Consider the following 21,423-nt stretch of genomic DNA (forward strand, 5'->3'; position numbering starts at 1 on the left):
GAAATCAAAATAAATAGAGTACAAAAGGAAGAGTATGGTTGGGGCAGGGGGAGGGGGGAAACAAAGGTTCAATTTCAGATTGCACCATAAATCTACTTTTGAAGGAGCATTTGAGTGATGCTAGGGCGCTGTTGGAGGGTTCTCCCACATCTGAAGCACAGCTAGAACACCAGGTCACTGACTGCCACAGGAGAAAGACCCTGCAAGGGATCAGTCAGGGGAAACACTTCAGGCCTGCAGCGCTGCCACATCTGACCCTGCAAGGGATCAGTCAGGGGAAACGCTTCAGGCCTGCAGTGCTGCCACATCTGACCCTGCAAGGGATCAGTCAGGGGAAACACTTCAGGCCTGCAGTGCTGCCACATCTGACCCTGCAAGGGATCAGTCAGGGGAAACACTTCAGGCCTGCAGCGCTGCCACATCTGACCCTGCAAGGGATCAGTCAGGGAAACACTTCAGGCCTGCAGTGCTGCCACATCTGACCCTGCAAGGGATCAGTCAGGGAAACACTTCAGGCCTGCAGTGCTGCCACATCTGACCCTGCAAGGGATCAGTCAGGGGAAACACTTCAGGCCTGCAGTGCTGCCACATCCGACCCTCCACGTCCGAGTGCCTCGCTCTGACTCGGGCAAAGAGCAGCCCCAGTCCCTGGGGAATACTCCAAACCTACCTATGGCAATTCCAAACCCGTTGGGGAGCTGGGAACTGCAGCTCGTGAAATGTTTGCTCTGCAGCAGCCGGCTGCCACCATTCAGCTGTGGGTTTCCCCCTCCCCGCCGTAGAAGTCGTCTGTAGTGCACAGTATCCCCTTCCCCCAACACCACCCCCACCCCCCCAAGGGAAAAAAAGAGGAGGATGAGTTTCAGAAGAGTTCATAGCAGGTGGAAAACATTCCCATCTTGGAAACAACTGGAATGTGAGAGGCTGCTACCGCCGGGATAGCGAGTCGGGTTAAAACGTCCTAGGAACGGCGTCTAAAAAGAGTTCTCGGCTAAGTCAGCTGAAGCTGGAAGGGCATCCAAAAAGCAGAGGGAACTTTTGTGGGTTAACAACAGTACAAAAAACAGGAAAAGAAAAAAAGAAAAAAGGAAAAAAAACCCAAAGGTTTGCTCAGTTTGAGCCAAATAGTGTCACATTTATCATAAATGCACTCGTTCTCCTTAAAGACAATCCCTGTGCTCTGCTGCAAGCGCTGCGGAGATCTCCCTGGGCAGCACAGGAAATTACTTTTCTCTCAGGCACTGAGAGTGAAATGTGGATTGGGCCAGGAGCTGCTCCCCGGCAGCAGAAAGCGTCTCTGTTCCGAAGCCTGCGGGGCCGAAGGGGCCCCTTCTGCAGCAGCACCTGCGCTGTAGCTACGTCACCTCCTGCCAAGGTCTCGTCCAGGGCCTCGTCTGAGGCTCTCAGCAGGCTGGGCACCCTCGGCTCCCAACACCTGAACTGCTGATTACCGGATCCAGAAGATTAGAATAAGTGAAGCGGTGCTAGCGCTACGCCAATGCTCTGCAGGCCCTCTACAGTATATTAAACCTGGAATGCTCTAGGAATGCTCTAAGCTGAAGCATCTGTGCCGCTGTATTTCGCCTACACCAAACTACGACGAGACCTGATTAAACCACTGCTCTGGCTGGACTGGAAAAGGGACTCGCTCTGGTCAATGCCTTCTCTCCCCCCCACCCCGGCCCCGAGGGCCCCACTTTGAGCGGGGAGAGAGGAAGGGGGCGTGCGCAGCCCCGCGCGCACCGTAAGGCAGTTTGTCGCGCTGTCCGATTAACAGCTAACCCTGATTAGAGAGGACCCAGGATTCATTACCCCTGCTACAAGAAATCTCTGCTCAGTATTGGGAAAGGATCTTGCCGACCCAGCCTCGCCGTCAGGCAGCAGCACGAGCGGAAACGCACCGAAGGAGGCATCCCCAGCGAGGATTCTCATTAGGACTACCCATAAATACCCGAGATAGCTCCTGCCCAGAGAGCCGAGCGCCCAGCAGGGCTCTCCTCTACTTGATGACGAAGTACTGGATGACGACGGCGAACAGGATGGCCACCACGGCGAAGCCGCAGAGCAGCACCACGGCGATGAGGCGCTCCTCGCGCAGGCTCTGCTTGCCCTCGCCCGGCTGCGGCGCCGCGTCGGCGCAGGCCGGCACCGGCTCCTGCTTCTGAGATGAGAACACCGTGCTGGGGCTGTAAGGGCCGTACAGCTCCTGCGCCCCGGCGCAGTCCTGGGGCTGGCGGCCGGCGCAGACTCGGACGCGGTATTCACAGTTTGTCTGCAGGCTCGGCAGGCGGAAGGAGGTCTCCGGTCCCTTGTACACCTGGTGGGAGGAAGAGAGAAGGCTTCAGTGGGGCTCACCTTACAGACAGCACTCGGCACCTTCCACACACACCGCTGCACCTGCACACGCAGAGCTGGGCGCTGCCTGAAGTCACGCTCTTCACGCCAACTTAGTGGAACAAGTTCTTTACCCTGGTGGTGGTGGAACCCTGGAACCCTGGCTGGGGCACCATCCCTGGAGATATTCAAGGGCTCTGAGCAACCTCATCTAGATGAGGGTGTCCCTGCTGACTGCAGAGGGGGTTGGACTGGGTGACCTTTGGAGGTCCCTTCCAAGCCAGACCATTCTGTGATTCTGTGAATCTCAGCTTTTATTTCTGAAGAATTCAGAGTCATTTCCTTGTGGATGATCCAAAGCTTCCTGCAGTGCCCCACACTGACAGACCTGGGCTGTGAAGCTCTGAACACAAAGGAAATCTCATTCTGCACAACTATTGTCCCACAAAGCTCATCCAAAAGCAGGAGGCAGGTGCTCTCTGTGACTAACAAAGACCATAAGGTTTAATAAGCAAAAGAGCCCTGGGACATGCTGGGAGCACAGGGTAAGACAGGTTTAACTCACTTCCAGATAAGCAGCTCTCCCAGTGACTTCCATGCCTGTCTTCACTCTCAAGCACAAGCACAGAGCCAACAGGAAAATGAAGCTTTGTGAGCTTCAGTCTGGGGCACCTTTCACTGCTGTAAAGAGAGGGAGCAGCAGGACCCTCCACTGAAAGCTGCCCTCAGCCATCATCAGCTTAAAGCCTAAGTGGGAGGAACTCAGATGGGAAGTGGAGCAGGCTGGGAGTCAGGACTGTAAATCAAGGCCCTTGCCCAAATTAAACCCATCCCTGCCACGAGCATCAAACACAGCTTCAGCCTTCAAACACAGACAAGTCTTTTGGCAGCAGTGTTCCCAAGTGAAAACCCCTCAAGATCCTGATGCTGAGCAGAAGGTACCTGATCAAACTCTCTCCCAGCAGAAAGCTGAAGGATGTAAACAATGGAATCTCCTTTCATGGGCTGCAGAGGCTCCCATGTGATCTCATAAGTGTTTTCTTCCAGCTGAGTTGCTTTGGGTGCTGGCAAAAAACCACAAGTGATTTTAGAAAGAGAACAATGGTCTCTACAGATCTTCTTGTGTTCGTGGTCAGGTGGAACCCTCCTGGGTTTCACTGCCCCTTGCCCTGTCACTGGGTACCAATGGAAAGAGTCCAGCCCCATCTGCTTGTCCCCCCTCCCACCCTTTAGTTATTGATCAGCATTAAGCAGATCCTCTCTCAGGCTGCTCTTCTGCAGGCTAAACAGCCCCAGGCCCCTCAGCCTTTCCTCATCAGAGAGATGCTTCAGGCCCCTCAGCATCTTTGTGGTCTTCCCTGGACACTCACCAGTAGTTTTGTGTCTCTTGAACTGGGGAGGCCAGAACTGGACCCAGTACTCCAGATGTGGCCTCAAGAGAGGAGAGGAGAGGAGAGAACCTCCCTTCACCTGCTGACCACCCTCCAAAATACCCCTGGCTGCCACCTTGGCTGCAAGAGCACACCGCAGGCTCACAGGCAACTCGTTGGGCTTGCAGAAGTTCCTGGCGTGGTGCAAGCTCACCTTTAAGAGGTGCAGGTGGAGACTTGGTTGTAGTGAAAGCATAAACTTCAGAAAATGCTCCCTCTCCAGCATCGTTGTAGGCCTGGATTTTAAAATAGTAGGTGGTGGATTCACTGAGGCGCTGGACCTTGTAGGTGTGGCAGGGACCACTATAGACTGTAACAAACCTGCAGGAACAGACAAGACACACACCAGAATCACTCAGCAGGCACAGATCTGCCTGTCAGACCAACCAGAATCACTCAGCAGGCACAGATCTGTCTGACACCAACCAGAATCACTCAGCAGGCACAGATCTGTCTGACACCAACCAGAATCACTCAGCAGGCACAGATCTGCCTGTCTGACACAAAACCAGAATCACTCAGCAGTCACAGATCTGCCTGTCAGACCAACCAGAATCACTCAGCAGGCACAGATCTGTCACAACTCAGAGTCACTCAGCAGTCACAGATCTGTCTGACACCAACCAGAATCACTCAGCAGGCACAGATCTGTCTGACACCAACCAGAATCACTCAGCAGCCACAGATCTGCCTGTCAGACCAACCAGAATCACTCAGCAGGCACAGATCTGTCTGTCAGACAAACCAGAATCACTCAGCAGTCACAGATCTGTCTGACACCAACCAGAATCACTCAGCAGGCACAGATCTGTCTGACACCAACCAGAATCACTCAGCAGCCACAGATCTGTCTGACACCAACCAGAATCACTCAGCAGCCACAGATCTGCCTGTCAGACCAACCAGAATCACTCAGCAGGCACAGATCTGTCACAACTCAGAGTCACTCAGCAGTCACAGATCTGTCTGACACCAACCAGAATCACTCAGCAGGCACAGATCTGTCTGACACCAACCAGAATCACTCAGCAGGCACAGATCTGTCTGACACCAACCAGAGTCACTCAGCAGTCACAGATCTGTCAGACACCAACCAGAATCACTCAGCAGGCACAGATCTGTCACAAATCAGTCACTCAGCAGTCACAGATCTGTCAGACACCAACCAGAATCACTCAGCAGACACAGATCTGCCTGTCAGACAAACCAGAATCACTCAGCAGCCACAGATCTGTCTGACACCAACCAGAATCACTCAGCATAAATCTGTCACAAATCAGAGTCATTCAGCAGTCACAGATCTGCCTGACACCAACCAGAATCACTCAGCAGGCACAGATCTGACACAAATCAGAGTCACTCAGCAGTCACAGATCTGTCACAAATCAGAGTCACTCAGCAGTCACAGATCTGTCACACACAAATCAGAGTCACTCAGCAGTCACAGATCTGACACAAATCAGAGTCACTCAGCAGTCACAGATCTGCCTGACACCAACCAGAATCACTCAGCAGTCACAGATCTGTCACAAATCAGAGTCACTCAGCAGTCACAGATCTGTCACACACAAATCAGAGTCACTCAGCAGTCACAGATCTGTCACACACAAATCAGAGTCACTCAGCAGTCACAGATCTGTCACACACAAATCAGAGTCACTCAGCAGTCCCAGATCTGTCAGCATTGGCAAATGCTTTCACACCTAACTGCAGCACAAAGGAGTGATAATAAGTTCTGGTGACCCAGGTGCAGTCTGAGCTCTGCTCTTTTGTCACTGACAGTTCAGTGTGTGCCTGAAATGAGCAGCACACCCCATCCATGCTGGTGGAAGTCTCAGTTTACATTCCTGGAGCATCCACTCACTGAGCTACATCCAGACACAGCTACTCATGAAGCTCCAGAGAAGAATGCTTTCCCATAGCAGGTAAGTTGGAATGTCACGTTAGAGGACAGCTGTCAGCTCCAGGTTTCCTACATGCAAACTGGCCTCTGTTTAGAATGTCCAAGCCCCAAAGAGGACAGGATGATATGGCTATTTAAACAGCAGAAGTGGAACAGCTATCAACAGCATTTCTAGTTGAAAGATAGGGTGCAAAAATGCAGAGCAGGAGGCAAACCTTGTGCTGGCAAACCAGTCACCAGTGCAAACAGAAGTGAGGATGACTGAAACATCTTAGAAACTCAAGACAAAGCTGCAAAGCACCAATGGCCTTCTGATTGTCTCACCTGCCAAACCTGTCCTCCATCTGCAGGTTGAATTGTGTAGGGTTGGTAATTAAAGCTCTGCTTGGACCTTCACCCCATTTAAGTTTAAGGCTCTGGTAGCTGAAGACCACACATTCAAGATGAGGAGGGTCAGGAGGTAGTGGTTTTGTTTTGGCTTTAATGGAATGACTGAAAGGCCCAACTCCCAAGCTGTTTATGGCCTGTATTCTGATCCTGGAGAGGGGAGAGAAGAGCAGTTACATGGTGAATTCCCTGGGGAAAAAGGTAAACCATAAACCCAAGGAATTGTTTAGGCTGGAAAAGACCTCCAGGATCATCCAGTCCAACCATGAGACTTAACACTACCAAGCCCACCACCACTACATGGCCTTTCAGTATCTCCAGGGATGGTGACTACTCCACTGCCCTGGGCAGCCCATCCCAGGCCTTGACAACCCTTTCAGGGAAGAAAGTGTTCCTCATGTCCAACCTAAACCACTCTTGCAACAACTTGTGGCTGTTTCCTCTCATCCTATGCCATGCTACTTGAAGAAAAGTCCCACCTCACTCCAGCCTCCTTTCAGGGAGCAGTAGAAAGGGAGAAGGTCTCTCCTCAGCCTTTCTACCCTCAAGCATATCAACACTCCTGCCCAGCTTGGTGTCACCTGCAAACTGATTGAGGGTGCCCTCAACCACCTCATCCAGATCACTGACACAGATATTGAAGAGAACAGGCCCCAGGACTCAGCTCAGCTGCCAGCTGGATTGAACTCCACTGACCACCACTGTGGGGACCTGGCCATCAGCCATGGTAGGTAAAGAACACTTGGCAATAAAAAAGGGTTAAAACACTCCAAACAATAGAGCAATGAAAATGCAGTTAGAAATTAACTGTAAAAGTCATTAACTCCCAAACAAGGCAACACAATTCCATTGTCTGCCACATAATGAAGCTGCAGAGTTTCTCAGCATTGTTCAGGTTTATTCTGTGCACTGAACAGGTGCCTGAAGCCTCCATGTTCACCTGAATGGTTTGGTTTCTCTCCTACTGATGCTGAGCCATGCTTTAATGAAGGCGGAGTAGAATCACAGAGTGGTTTGGGTTGGAAGTGACCTCCCAAGCTCATCCAGTCCAACCCCACTGCAGTCAGCAGGGAGATCCTCCACTAGAGCCCTGTCAAGCCTCACCTTGAATAGCCCCAGGAATGGGGCCTCAACCACCTCCCTGGGCAACCACTACCCTCATGGTGCAGAACTTGTTCCCAACATCCAATCTAAATCTCCTCTCATTTCAGACCACTGCCCCTTGTCCTACCACTGCAGGTCTTTGCAAACAGTCCCTCAGCAGCCTTCTTGTAGCCCCCTTCAGGTACTGGAAGGCTGCTATTAGGTCTCCCTGGAACCTTCTCTCCTCCAGGCTGAACAACCCCAGCTCCCTCAGCCTGTCCTCATAGCAGAGGTGTTCCAGCTCCCTCACCATCTTTGTGGCTCTCCTCTGGACCTGCTCCATCAGGTCCTTCCTGTATTGAGGGTTGCAGAGCTGGATGTAGTCTGCAGGTGAGGCCTCACCAGGGCAGAGTAGAGTGGCAGAATCACCTCTGTCCCTCTCCTGGCCACGCTCCTTTTCACACAGCCCAGGATGCCATTTGCCTTCTGGGCTGCAATGGACCACTTCTGGATCACATCCATCTTCTCATCCACCAGCACCCCAAAGTCCTTTTCTGCAGGGCTGCTCTCAATGTCATCATTCCCCAACTTGTACTGATATCTAGAATTGTTCCAACCTAGGTGCAGGACCTTACAGGAAGAGCTGCTCCACTCTTTGTCCATACACTGATCCCCTTCTGATGAGCTATTGATCATCCCATTGTACACACTGCTTCAGAAGAGAAGACTCTCAACTCAGAATCTTTAGAATAAAGCTTTGGCTGGGAGACAGAACATTCATCCTGACACAGGAATCTCAACTCTGCTCCCCAGGGTTTGATTCTGGAGATGACAATTTTGGTTTGGGTTTTTTTGGAGTTGCAGGGCCAATAGCCTGAACGAAGAACTGCTCTGAAAATGTAAACCCCACCCTCAAAGCTGCTGGTTGAGACTCCTACAGATGCAGGTTCCAAAGGAAATGGCTGATGGTTACCTGTACAGGGTGTCAGGCAGCAGGTTCTCGAGCACGTGGCTGGTACTTCTTCCAACAGCTACTAGCTGCTTCTCCCCATACTCTATATTGTAGCCAGTGATCTCTGACCCATGACAGCTTGGTTCTTCCCACTGGATTGCAAGGCACGTGGATAAAGGAAAAGGACTCTCCACTTGATCTTCCTCAAGCAGGTGCAGCACTGACACTGCTGCAGGCACTGAGGCAGGGGTGGTCACCACAGCCGTCTCGCCGAACAGCCCCGCTCCAGCCACGTTCACAGCCTGAAAGACAGACCAGCTACTGCCCACCAAACCTGGTGGGCACATCCACCACCCTGCCTCCTGCACCCCATTGAAAGCCATGTGGAAGGCAATAGGAAATGTCCCACAGAAGAGGTAAGCACCACGAAGTCTGCATGTAATGCAGCAGCGGAGCTGCGTTTCCCTGCAGTCAGGGAGGGGCTTGGGCAGAAGGCCAAGTGTTGTCACCTTCCACACAGCATGAGAATCAGGAAGGTTGGAAGAGACCTTCAAGACTGAGTCCAGCTGTTAACCCAGCACTGCCAGGTCACCACTAAACCACATCCCTCAGCACCACATCTCCATGGCTTTTAAACCCCTGCACCACTGCCCTGGGCAGCCTGATCCAAAGCTTTGCCACACTTACAGTTAAGAAAATTTTCCTCGTGGCCAACCTAAACCTCCCCTGATGCAACTTGAGACCATTTCCTCTTGTCCTATAACTTGTTACCTGGGGGAAGAGTCTGACCCCCACCTGGCTCCAATTTCCTTTCAGGAAGTTGTAGAGAGTGAGAAGTTCTCCCCTGAGCTTCATTTTCTCCAGATTACACAACCCCACTTCCCTCAGCTGCTCCTCACCAGCCCTATTCTCCAGACCCTTCACCAGTTTCACTGCCCTTCTCTGGACCTGCTCCAGCACCTCAGTGTCCTTCTTGGGATGAGGAGCCTAAAATGGAACTCAGTATTTGAAGTGCAGCCTCACTGATGCCAAGTACCTGGGGACAATTTGTGCCTTGGTCCTGCTGGCCATACTGCTGCTGCTAGAGGCTATTAGGAGATGGCAGCTCAGGACTTATCTCTAGCTGAAGTTTGTCTTCTCACTGCCTGCACTTTGCTCAGTAACACATAACAGAAGGCCTTTCCTACCTGGACTCTGCAGTAATAGGTGGTTGCAGGTGTGAGACCTTTCACTTCATGGCTGTGGCCAGGGCCGGTGTAAACGATGTGCATCGATCCTTCCATCTGCCCCCAGTCCACTCTGTACTCACTGATGTCTGCACCATTGCAGGCAGGGCTCTGGGGGGTCAAGAGATGTGTTTGCATTCAGCTGTTGCACACACAGGTTCCCCACCCAAATGTCAGCTTGTGACACTGAACAGAGGCACTGGAAGCACTGGGGTTGAAACCTGAGGTCCTCTCCACCACAGCTGCCTTGAAGTGCAGCTGGTTAAAAGGGTTCTAGCTAGACACGTGGCTATACCACCACCAGCAGCAGAGCTCAGAGCAGAGCTCTGAGTGATTCACAACCTCCCACCATCTGGGTGAACAAAACAGATATGGAATGTTAGTTACCATACCATGAGGAGGATTAAATGTCACCCAGTTGATTAAGGGGGAAACTCACCAACCTCTATAAAGAAATCCAGTCCCCCTCATCACCCCTTCCATTCCTGTGTCACACACATCCCTCCAGCAGCTCCAAAAGCCAGCTACTGATCATCACTGAAGATCACAAACACCTACCTCCCAGGAAACCACAGCACAAGTTGCACTTTTACAAGTTATCAGGGGTTTACAGCATGGATCAGGGGGTCCTGGAGCAGTTGAGACCTCTGCTTTGTCTGAGTGGGGGCCAAACTGCAAGAGAACACAACTGGATGAATCCCACAGCAGCAGCAGAGCACATCATGATGAGTAAGAGCTGCAGAAAACAAAGCATTTTTGACTTGATGGAGCAATAAACAGAAGAGTTCAGTGCTTAGTTTCACAGCCCTGGCTAAAATTCCTTTCAGGTAGTTTCTAGGCTGGCCCTGTGCCTACAGGATATCTCTAATCCTCCCACTGCTGTGCTTTTGGAACTCCTCCTTCCCCTCTAGCCAGGAGCTGGCTTCTAGGAGCAGCTAGGTACTGTTTCAGACAGACTTTTATGCAACCAGCATTTATCCCAACCTTGTTCAAACCTGGCATTACTTGAACACACCCCTCTCTACACAATGCTATTCCCACACCACAAGCCACAGAGTCCAGACCTATTGTAAACCAGAAGGCAATTTCTCCAGGCACAAGCTTCTCAGTGGCCATCCAGAGCCAGAAATGATGCCACTGCAGTCAAAGAAAGGACTAAAAGCAGCAAGAGAATGTCCAGCACTGACTCAGGAGTAGGCCCCTTTGGTGCTGACAGAAATCCAGCAAGCAACAAGAGAAATGTGCTACACAAGGAACATGCCCCATGGTCAGGGACATTCATAGTATCATAGAATCAGTCAGGGTTGGAAGGGACCACAAGGATCATCTAGTTCCAACCCCCCTGCCATGGGCAGGGACACCCCACACTAGATCAGCCTGGCCAGAGCCTCATCCAGCCTGGGCTTAAACACCTCCAGGGCTGGGGCCTCAACCACTTCCCTGGACAACACATTCCAGGGCTTCACCACTCTCATGGGGAAGAACTTCCTTCTCACCTCCAGCCTGAATCTCCCCACCTCCAGCTTCATTCCATTCCCCCTAGTCCTATCACTACCTGAGATCCTGAGCAGTCCCTCCCCAGCCTCCCTGTAGCCCCCTTCAGATACTGGAAGGCCACAATTAGGTCACCTCAGAGCCTTCTCTTCTGCAGACTGAACAGCCCCAACTCCTTCAGTCTGTCCTCATAGGAGAGGTGCTCCAGCCCTCTGCTCATCCTCCTGGCCCTTCTCTGGACACCTTCCAGCACCTCCACATCCCTCTTGGAATAGGGGCTCCAGAACTGGAGGCAGTACTCCAGGTGGGGTCTCCCCAGGGCTGAGTAGAGGGGGAGGATCACCTCCCTTGCCCTGCTGGCCACACTTCTCCTGCTGCAGCCCAGGATCTGATTGGCTTTCTGGGCTGCAAGTGCACACTGAGAGCTCCTGGTGAGCTTCTCCTCCCCCAGCACCCCCAAGGCTCTCTCCTCAGGGCTGCTTTCCAGCCAGTCCCTGCCCAACCTGGATTTGTGCCTGGGATTGCCTCGACCCAGATGCAGGACCCTGCACTTGCTCTTATTGAACTTCATGAGGTTGGCTTGTGCCCACCTCTCCAGCCTGTCAAGGTCCCTCTGGATGGCCTCCCTTCCCTCCAGGATCTGATTGGCTTTCTGGGCTGCAAGTGCACACTGAGAGCTCCTGTTGAGCTTCTCCTCCCCCAGCACCCCTAAGGCTCTCTCCTCAGGGCTGCTTTCCAGCCAGTCCCTGCCCTTTCAACCCTTCTTCAGCCCTAACTGACTGAATCTTCTAATTTTTTATGCTGTAAGAAATGTTGCTCCTTCAACAGAACTGCAACAGAAGAGAGGAACTGCAAAGCAGGATCAGGAGTGTGAGGCAACAGCATCATCACCAGGGAAGAGAGGGGCTCTCAGGAGCACAGTGCTTACCCCGACTTTATTGGCTGCTCGGATCCAGAAGCAGTAAGTCCTCCCTGGAAGCAGATTGCTCACCAGATGTTCAGCTGCTGGGCCCTGGTACACTTGCCTGCGCTCCTCCTGCTCAGAGTTTGCCATCTCTAGGATGTATTCTGTAATGCCAGAGCCTCCATCTGCAGATGGTGGGCCTAGGAAATAAAAGATTGGGTGGTTTTTTTCTCCCTCCCCCCCCCCCCATTAATGTCACAACAAACTTTTGCTGTCCAACAGTTTCTAGTCAGCCTTCTCAAGCTCAAAGTTGTGTCAGCTGAATTCTGCAAGCCAAGAATGAAGGCTTTTATCCTATGTCTGAGCAGAAACACTTCCTCAAGCTTGCTTTTGGCCCCACAGGTACTGACAGGCTACCCTAAGGTGGCCTTCACCAGTTTTTTTCACCTGTTTTCTACCTTCATTACTTTTCAATGTGTCTCCTCCACTGAAATGTAAATAAGAGGAGAGCTGAAGTTCAATTGCCAAGCATGTCAGCACTCCACAAACCTCCTCACTGCATGACCTTTATGTCTGCTCAAGTCTCAACATAGTGTTGCATATGCATCACCAACTGGAGGTGGTTAGCAAGCTTTGGTGTTAACCACCCCCCACCCCCCCAAGCAACTATGGGCATGGACCACAGCTACCTATTTGAAGTCTTTCCCTCAAGAGTTCTGCAGATCTTTCATTTCCTGGAATCATGGAGTTGTTTGGGTTGGAAAAGACCTTTCAGACCATCAAAGTGACAGGTTGGACTCGATGAGCTTTGAGGTCTCTTCCAACCTTAGTGATACTGTGAAAGTCCAACCATTCTCTGACTCTGTCAAGCCTGGGGCTAAACCATGTCCCTCACCACCTCTTTAAAACACCTCCAGGGATGGGAATTCAGCCATCCCCCTGAGGAGCCCATTCCAGTGTCTGAGAACCCTTTCAGTGAAGAAACTTCATTGACTATCCAATCTAAACCAGAGCAGCAAAGCATTTTGCTCAGCAACACTGGAGCTTACCCCACTGCAAAGTGATTTCCTTAGGCTTAGCTTTGCCCACCAGGCATGGAGCAGGACAAGGGCCAGGAGGAACAGCTGAGGTGGTGACAGTAGCAACATCAGAAGCCTGGGGGTAATAGGCAGTAGGTTAGAAGGGGAACATGAAACATGCCACTACAACATCACTAGAAATGGTGTCCAGAAGCAGATTGATTCTCCTTTTTCTCACCTGGCTTTCCCCACCTTTACTGACACAGTAAACTCTCAGTCTGTATGAAGTGCCAGGCTTGAGGTGATCACACACATGCTCTCTCTGGGAACCACTGTAGACAGGCTCCCATTTACCTCCTGAGGGAAGAAAGCAATTACTTCACCCCACAAAACCTGCAAGCATCAACCCTGGCAATTCTCCCACACAAGGATTCATTAAGATTAATGAATGCAATTAAGATTAACCTAATTGAGATGTTTATTTAACAATCTGCTTAATAACCATTAAGAGGTCAAGCCAATGAGTGACCAGTGGTGCAGAGAACACGTGGGACACAACGTGGGACATCTGGAAACAGAAGAGTAATGGCTGGAGCACGGGGCAGTGACTCAGGACAGTGACTTAACACCAGCTGAGTCAGTACTTGAGGCTGATGTCTTACCAGCTGATGTGTCTGAGAGTTCCAAGAAGTACTTAGTGATGTCTGCTCCTCCATTATCTTTGGGTGGTTCTGGAAGAAACCAACATCTTGCAGTAAGTGACAGAGGGTTTCAAAGCAAGGCATTATTCCCCTATCAGCTTCTCAGAGCACACAGCAAACCCTGACAGACTATATTCAGGTGAAAAACTCAGCTCAACCAGAAGCAGCAAACTCTGCACAACACATTTCTCCACAATGGTGATGGTGGCAGGAAGAAGGCACACCAGGAAGATGCTGCCTACTTCAGGTACCACTGCTTGAGTTGTAAGGGTATGAAAACCCTGGAGTCCTGTGTTCAGTTCTGGGCTCCTCGGCTCAAGAGAGACAGAGAACTACTGGAGAGAGTCCAGAGGAGGCTACAGAGATGCTGAGGGGCCTGGAGCATCTCTGTCATGATGAAAGGCTGAGAGCCCTGGGGCTGTTTAGCCTGGAGATGAGCAGCCTGAGAGGGGATCTGCTCAATACTGATCAATAGCTAAAAGGTAGAGGGCAAGAGGATGGGACCAGACTGTTGTCAGTGGTGCCCAGTGACAGGACAAGGGGCAACAGGCACAAACTGGAACCCAGGAGGGTCCATGTGAAATGAGGAAAACCTTTCCTGTGGGGATGTGAAAGCCCTGACCCAAGCTTCCCAGAGAGGTTGTGGAGTCTCCTCCTCTGCAAAGCTTCCAGGACCACCTGAGAGCAACCCTGGGCAAGCTGCTGTGGGTGACCCTGCTTTGGCAGGTGGGGTTGGACTGGATGATCTCCAGAGGCCCCTTCCAACCCCCACCACACTGTGACTGTGCTCACAACAAATCTGGAGGGTACTGCACCAGCCAAGAGCACTTCCTGCTTCCCTAAGACGAGCAAAACCAGCATGGCTTCAGTACCACAGCCCTGCCACGAGCCAAGCTGGAATTCTGGGCAGCACTCATGATTTCTCCTGCAATAATGGTATCTGCAGAGAGAAATCATTAGCCTGAGCTCAGCTCTGGTTTTCATCCTGCCCTGCTGGGTGACCACAAGTACAAGAGCTGCACTCAAACCCAGCGTGCACACCAGGCCACCTACCCCACATAACCTTCACGCTGTGCGAGTGGATCTTGCCCTTCACAGCTGGTTTACTCGGTGGTCCAGGCTTGTCAGGGTTGGTGCTGTGCTCTACCACCTCACTAGGGCTGCTTTTGCCTTCACTGTTGTAGGCAAAGAGCTGTTGGAGGAATGAATGGAGTAGGTAAGTAAGTGCTTGATGAACTGACAAGTAACATCCTGTTGGTTTACGAAGCTCTTCCACGACAAACAAAACCAAATCACACAGCAGGAAACACAAGAAAGAAAATGTGCTTTGGTTTAGGACTGCACCAAAACCCATCATAACTCTCCCTCTTTAGGGGGAGGCCTTCTCACTCCCTACAACTACCTGAAAGGAGGTTGGAGCCAAGTAGGAGTCAGTCTCTTCTCTCAAGGAACAAGCGATAGCACAAGAGGAAACGGCCTCCAGTTTTGCCAGGGGAGGTTTAGGTTGGACAGGAGGAACAATTTCTTCCCCAAAAGGGTCATCAAGGCCTGGAACTGGCTGCCCAGGGCAAGGATGGAGTCACCATCCCTGGAAGGATTGAAAAGCAGTGTGGATGTGGTGCTGAGGGACATGGTTTGGTGGTGACCTGGCAGACTGTGGTTGGACTTGATGGTTTTGGAGATCTTTTCCAACCTTAATGAGGAGAGAGACTTGGGGGTGCTGGGGGAGGAGAAGCTCAACAGGAGCTCTCAGTGTGCACTTGCAGCCCAGAAAGCCAATCCCATCCTGGGCTGCATCAAGAGAAGTGTGGCCAGCAGGTCAGGGCAGGTGATTCTCCCCCTCTACTGAGCTCTGGGGAGACCCCACCTGGAGTACTGTGTCCAGTTCTGGAGCCCCTATTCCAAGAGGGATGTGGAGGTGCTGGAAGGTGTCCAGAGAAGGGCCACAAAGATGAGCAGAGGGCTGGAGCACCTCTCCTGTAAGGACAGACTGAGGGAGTTGGGGCTGTTCAGTCTGGAGAAGAGAAGGCTCCCAGGTGACCTCATTGTGGCCTTCCAGTATCTGAAGGGGGCTACAGGGAGGCTGGGGAGGGACTGCTCAGGATCTCAGGGAGTGATAGGACTAGGGGGAATGGAATGAAGCTGGAGGTGGGGAGATTCAGGCTGGAGGTGAGGAGGAAGTTCTTCCCCATGAGAGTGGTGAAGCCCTGGAATGGGTTGTCCAGGGAGGTGGTTGGGGCCCTGTCCCTGGAGGTGTTTAAGCCCAGGCTGGCTGAGGCTCTGGCCAGGCTGATCTAGTGTGGGGTGTCCCTGCCCATGGCAGGGGGGTTGGAACTAGATGATCCTTGTGGCCCCTTCCAACCCTGACTGATTCTATGATACTATGATGACAATAAAGGACTGCAGGCCATTTTCTGCTGCCTCCATAGAAAAGTGTCTTAGCTAAAACTCCAGGAAAGCAGGAAGCTGTCACTGAATCAGAAACCAAATCCAGCACAAACCCTGAACTTGTAGGATGTGCTTCTCCTCAGATTTCTTAGAGTGCAGGAGAGCTCCTCGCCGTTGTACTGCGGCTGGAAACCGTAACCCTGGCAAGGAGAAGAAACAGGAACAGTCACCAACTCCTCACAACAAAGCCCCAGTCAGGTCAGGTCAACTGTTTTTGTTCTTAGCCTGAACTGCACCTTTAGTTTAATGAGCAGATGCAGTACTTGCCAGAGGCTGCAGTACTCTGCACCGTTTCATTTGGAGCTGGGATGGTTAATGCCTTTCTTGAAGCACCGCGGCCTAGGAGGCTTTTACACCACGCAGCCACCCCCAGCACTTACAGAGCCTTCTTCTTCCATGTCTAAGCTGTAAGTGAGAGAGTCATCCACGGCCACCCCGCTTGGTGGGCTCCACTTCAACGCCAGCCAGGTCACTCCTGCTTCAAGGAGCACGGGAGGTGAGGGGGCTGGAGGGACGATCCCGGCCGTGTAGTACGTCACCGGCTCGCTGAACCCGCTGGAAAGGTGGCGACACAAAAGGTTAACAGCAGAAGCCAGAGCCGAGGAGAACATCAAAGAGCTGAATGCTTGTGCTCCTTACCTCATTCCAATATCATTTTTAGCAGCTAATCTGAGTGAGTACTTCGTAGAAGGAGAGAGTTTGGTGAGTTTGTACTGCTTCAGGTGTCCGTAGTAGCACTCTTTGAAGGGTCCGTTCTTGCCCTTCGAGAAAGGGAGAGCAGCCTCAGTGTGTTTGACATGGGGACTGTGCTCTCCCTGCTAAGACCACTCCCAGTTTTCCTAAGTCTCATCAGCATAATGCAAATATGAGCAAGCCTAAGGAATGGCTGCAGACCTGGGCCAAAAGGAAGCTCAACAAGGGGAAGTGTAGGGTCCAGCACCTGGGGAGCACTAACCCCCCGCACCGCTACAGATTAGGGCTGACCTGATGGAAAGCAGCTCCATGGAGGAGGACCTGGGAGTGCTGGTGGACAAGAAGTTCCCCATGAGTGTGCTCTCACAGCCAAGGAGGCCAACAGTCTCCTGGTGGCCAGAAGGTCAAGGGAGGCTTTCCTCCCCTCCTGCTCTGCCCTAGTGAGGCCACACCTGACATACTGGCTCCAGTTCTGGGCTTCCCAGCTCAAGAGAGACAGAGAACTATTGGGGAGAGTCCAGGGGAGGCTACAAAGAGGCTGAAGGGCCTGAAGCATCTCTATGAGAAGGAAAGGCTGAGAGGCCTGGGGCTGTTTAGCCTAGGGAAGAGCATCCTGAGAGGGGATCAGATCAATGCTCATCAATATCTAAATATGGGGAGGGGGCAAGAGGATGGGGCTGGACTCCTTCTAGTGGTGCCCAGCAACAGGCACAAACTGGAAGCCAGAAAGTTTCATCTGAACATGAAGTGGGGTTGGAACTGGATGATCCTTGTGGTCCCTTCCAACCCTGACTGATACTGTGATACTATGAAAACTTCTTTCCTCTGAGGGTGCCAGAGCCCTGGTCCAGGCTGCCCAGAGAGGTTGTGGAGTCTCCTTCTCTGGACAAATTCCACACCCACCTGAATGCCATCTTGGGCAACCTGCTTTGGGGTGACCCTGCTTTAGGAGTGGCATTGGGCTAGATGACGTCTACATCATTTCAACCTCTAGAGAGGTCCCTTCCAACCCCCACCATTCCATGAATGTCACAGGGAGTATGCTGGGAGTAATCCTGCTCCTAACCCCACATTTTGACTGAGGTGTCTGTCTGGGGTTTTGGCACTGTAGGTTTGACAAAAGGGCAGCAAATGACAGCAGGAGACAAGAAGAAGTTCAGAAGCTGAGAGCTGTGTTTCCCAGCTACCAAAGGCAGAGGCCCTTTAAACAGAGCATGGGGAATAACCATACCCTGAATGACAAGAAGCCAGGGAGGGAGCTTGTCACTGTCCCCTCAGAGGATCTGCCAGGTTTGTCTTACTCTAATTTCTGCAAGCCCAGGAGTCTGATTCAAGCTTTTTGACTTGACTTTGTCCCTTTAAAACTGTCTGGAGAGGCTGCACTGAAAATAGCTGATGGACCTAAGCAGAAAGTATTTTTAAGTATAATTGGCCTACAGATGTCATTATGAGTGGGGTGTTGGTTTTTTTGCACTAGAAAAGGTCTTACCTCATCCCATTCTAAAAGAAAATTGGTTATTTTGGAACCATTGTCATTTGAGGACTGAAAACAAAGAAACAATGAGAAGAGTTAAAATCCAGTGGTAGAGCTTCTCCAAACATCATTGCAGAGTCACACACAAACCAGACCCCAATTCTAACAATTAATACACACCACCTGCCTGGGAAAGCAAACTGTTGGGCACAGGGCTGAAAGGAAGGCTCAGAGCAGAGCCTCCTCCTTCCACAGACACTCCTGTGACAAATGGAAACTACTGTGGGCACAGGAGGTGGGGTGAGGCAGGAAGGGAAGAGCTAGAAGGTGCTCCAAGGTGCTGAGCTGCTGCTTCCTGATGGCTCTCCAGCTGCTCTACTGCTTCTATTCATTCTGACTCTTTAGACTCTGAACTTTGTTTTATGAATCATGCAAATGATATTTGTAGAGCTTCCCCCCCCCCGCCTTGGTGTCCCTGCAGTGTGTGTTCAGTGCTCAACACAAGCATTCAGACAAGCAAGTGTTGTGCTTGTCATGACACACCAGTTGGGAACTTCCTAAGTGCAGGTCACACAAATAATGTAACTGATTAAACTTGCTGAGCTATATAAACTGTTTTCCAGGTGCAAGTGTAGTCATAACAACAGCAGAGGCTACCAACAAATCTTCCCAGCTGCTGTGTACATTCAAAAGTCAGGCTCCAAAACAATTAAAGCTACAAACTGGCCAAAGAAATTTACCTTTGGGTGGGTCAAAAAAGCTAAAAGAACTTTCAAGGTTTGGTAAGAATTATGTATAAGACTAGCAGTTACAAGGTTAGGTCATAGCCATTTATCAGCCAGGATAAAATACTTTCCAGCACCTGGAGGGGGCCTACAAGAAGGCTGCAGAGGGACTGTTTGCAAAGGCCAAGGGGCAGTGGTTTGAAATGAGAGCAGCAGAGTTAGACTGGATGTTAGGAACAAGTTCTACACCATGAGGGAGGTGGAAGACTGGAGTAGGTTGGCCAGGGAGATGGTTGAAAGCCCAGCCCTAGGGATGTTCAAGGTCAGGCTCTACAAGGCTTTAAGCAACCCTAGAGGTAGGCTGGACTAGATGACCTTTGGAGGTCTCTTCCAACCCAAACCATTCTATGATTCTACACCAACAGATGCTCAATCCTTCCCTGTGCTGCTGGTCAGCAGCACTCCCCTATCTGAGTAGCTCTGTGGTAGTTTCATTTGCTTCCACCTGAGCTGGTCTGGCTAAGTCAATGTTGGGGGGTGGAATTTCAACCCACCACAGGCTCAGACTTAGTGAGACCTGCTGCCAACCCTAGCACACTTAAAGCAAAGTAAGTCAACACTGCAAGAAAGAGGAACTACCACAATTCATCAATCTCAGCTGAGCAAATGAAAAGGCAACACCACCTCAAGCACAGCCTAAACTACTGACAACAGCTAGATTCAGATTGGATGTCAGGAAGAAGTTCTTTCCCATGAGGGGGGTGAGAGCCTGGCACAGGTTGCCCAGGGAGGTGGTGGAAGCCTCATCCCTGGAGGCTTTTTAAGGCCAGGCTGGATGTGGCTCTGGGCAACCTGCTCTAGTGTGAGGGGCCCCTGCCCCTAGCAGGGGGGTTGGAACTGGCTGAGCCTTGAGGTCCCTTCCAACCCTGACAACCCTCTGATTCTATGAAGCACACCACACATGAGTGCTGCAGATGCTTACCTTCCACTGCAAGCTGAGGCTGTTCTTGGTTCTGTTGATCAGCTTGGGGGCAGCTGGGCAGTCTGGCTCACAGCTCTCGGTAGTGAAACTCACCAGCTCCGAAATGGATTCTTTGATGGAACTGCTGGTTGCTGACACTCTGAAGAGAGGACAGGGAATGAGGTTGCTATTGCATTAGCACCTGAACATTAAAGGCAAGAGCTGTCAGCTTTAGAAATGCATTTCATTTCAAGCAGTGGCTCCAGCAACAGGATCAGACCAATTCCTCTTCGTTCAGCTCACTGACCCCAAGAGAGAGCCATTTCCTGCCTTTTCCTTCAGGCAGAAACGACAGAGAGTGAGGTCATGATGTCACTCCAGGCTCTAGAAACTGATGCCCATGCCACAAGGAGCACCTAGAGCAGCTCACACAGGAACACATCCAGGTGGGTTCTGAATGGCTCCAGAGGAGGAGACTCCACAACCTCCCTGGGCAGCCTGCTCCAGGGCTCTGTCACCCTCATGTGATAAAGTTTTTCCTTCTGTGGAACCTCCTCTGCTGCAGCTGGCACCCACTGCCCCTTGTCCTATCACTGGACATCACTGAGGGGAGCCTGGCTCCATCTTTCTGACACTGCCCTCCACATCTTTACACACAGGAATGAGGTCACCCTTCAGGCTCCTCCAGCCTAAAGAGCCCCAGCTCCCTCAGCCTGTCCTCACAGGGAGATGTTCCACTGCCTTCAGCACCTTTGTGGCTCTGCACTGGACCCTTTCAAGCAGTTCTCTGAGGTCCTTCTTGACCTGAGGGGCTCAGAACCGATCCCAGTGAAGAGAGGCTGAGGGAGCTGGGGTTGCTTAGCCTGGAGAAGAGGAGGCTCAGGGGAGACCTTCTTGCTCTCTACAACTACCTGAAGGGAGGTTGTAGCCAGGTGGGGGCTGGTCTCTTCTCCCAGGCAACCAGCACCAGAACAAGAGGACACAGTCTCAAGCTGTGCCAGGGGAGGTTTAGGCTGGAGGTTAGGAAGAACTTCTTCCCAGCAAGAGAGATTGGCCATGGGAATGTGCTGCCCAGGGAGGTGGTGGAGTCACCATCCCTGGAGGTGTTTAGGAAGAGACTGGATGGGGTGCTTGGTGCCATGGTTTAGTTGATGAGATGGTGTTGGGTGAGAGGTTGGACTGGATGATCTCAAAGGTCTCTTCCAACCTGGTTAATTCCATTCCATTCCATTCCATTCCATTCCATTCCATTCCATTCCATTCCATTCCATTCCATTCCATTCCATTCCATTCCATTCCATTCCATTCCATTCCATTCCACTCCACTCCATTCCATTCCACTCCACTCCACTCCACTCCACTCAGTATTCCAGATGCAGCCCCACCAGGGCAGAGCAGAGGGGGAGGAGAATCCCCAGCGACTTACCTGGCATGGTAATCAGTTGCTGGTCTGAGATCAGGCAGTGTAATTGTCAACTCTTCCCCACTGTGAAAATGCAAAGCACAAAGCTCAGTCACAACTCTTCCTCTGACTTCCTGAAGGCCCAAAGCTCATTGCAAAGCAAACCCAGGTGGAGCACATTTAATTGTCACGGTTTTTTTACCATGGTCCATGTAACTCTTAGTGACATTACTTAACATTTATGTCATGGCAGGTAGGTAGGTAGGTAGATAGGTAGGTAGGCAGGT

At 51.5% G+C, this 21,423-nt stretch overlaps 1 protein-coding gene across 2 annotated transcripts in view; it reads right to left on the reverse strand.

The window, feature by feature from the left end:
- Positions 1-829: 829 nt before the first annotated feature.
- The window catches only part of LOC137450749 (fibronectin type-III domain-containing protein 3a-like), a 59,105-nt gene continuing 38,511 nt past the window's right edge, over positions 830-21,423 (reverse strand). For both annotated transcript variants that reach the window (XM_068157633.1, XM_068157634.1), the window contains 18 exons: positions 21,161-21,220; positions 19,756-19,894; positions 18,064-18,117; positions 16,521-16,642; positions 16,262-16,436; positions 15,935-16,021; positions 14,487-14,625; positions 13,395-13,463; positions 12,971-13,089; positions 12,763-12,868; positions 11,738-11,913; positions 9,874-9,987; positions 9,277-9,426; positions 8,111-8,391; positions 5,992-6,204; positions 3,919-4,085; positions 3,277-3,398; positions 830-2,317 (listed from right to left, as the gene is read on the reverse strand). In XM_068157633.1, coding sequence (XP_068013734.1) covers positions 2,000-2,317; positions 3,277-3,398; positions 3,919-4,085; positions 5,992-6,204; positions 8,111-8,391; positions 9,277-9,426; positions 9,874-9,987; positions 11,738-11,913; positions 12,763-12,868; positions 12,971-13,089; positions 13,395-13,463; positions 14,487-14,625; positions 15,935-16,021; positions 16,262-16,436; positions 16,521-16,642; positions 18,064-18,117; positions 19,756-19,894; positions 21,161-21,220 — 2,611 coding nt within the window. In that variant the 3' untranslated portion in view covers positions 830-1,999. The remainder of the gene's footprint in view (positions 2,318-3,276; positions 3,399-3,918; positions 4,086-5,991; positions 6,205-8,110; positions 8,392-9,276; positions 9,427-9,873; positions 9,988-11,737; positions 11,914-12,762; positions 12,869-12,970; positions 13,090-13,394; positions 13,464-14,486; positions 14,626-15,934; positions 16,022-16,261; positions 16,437-16,520; positions 16,643-18,063; positions 18,118-19,755; positions 19,895-21,160; positions 21,221-21,423) is intronic.

The sequence above is a fragment of the Melanerpes formicivorus genome, unplaced genomic scaffold (assembly GCF_026170545.1).
Source record: "Melanerpes formicivorus ecotype bairdi unplaced genomic scaffold, bMelFor1.0.p_v2 SCAF_37, whole genome shotgun sequence".
NCBI lineage: Eukaryota > Metazoa > Chordata > Aves > Piciformes > Picidae > Melanerpes > Melanerpes formicivorus.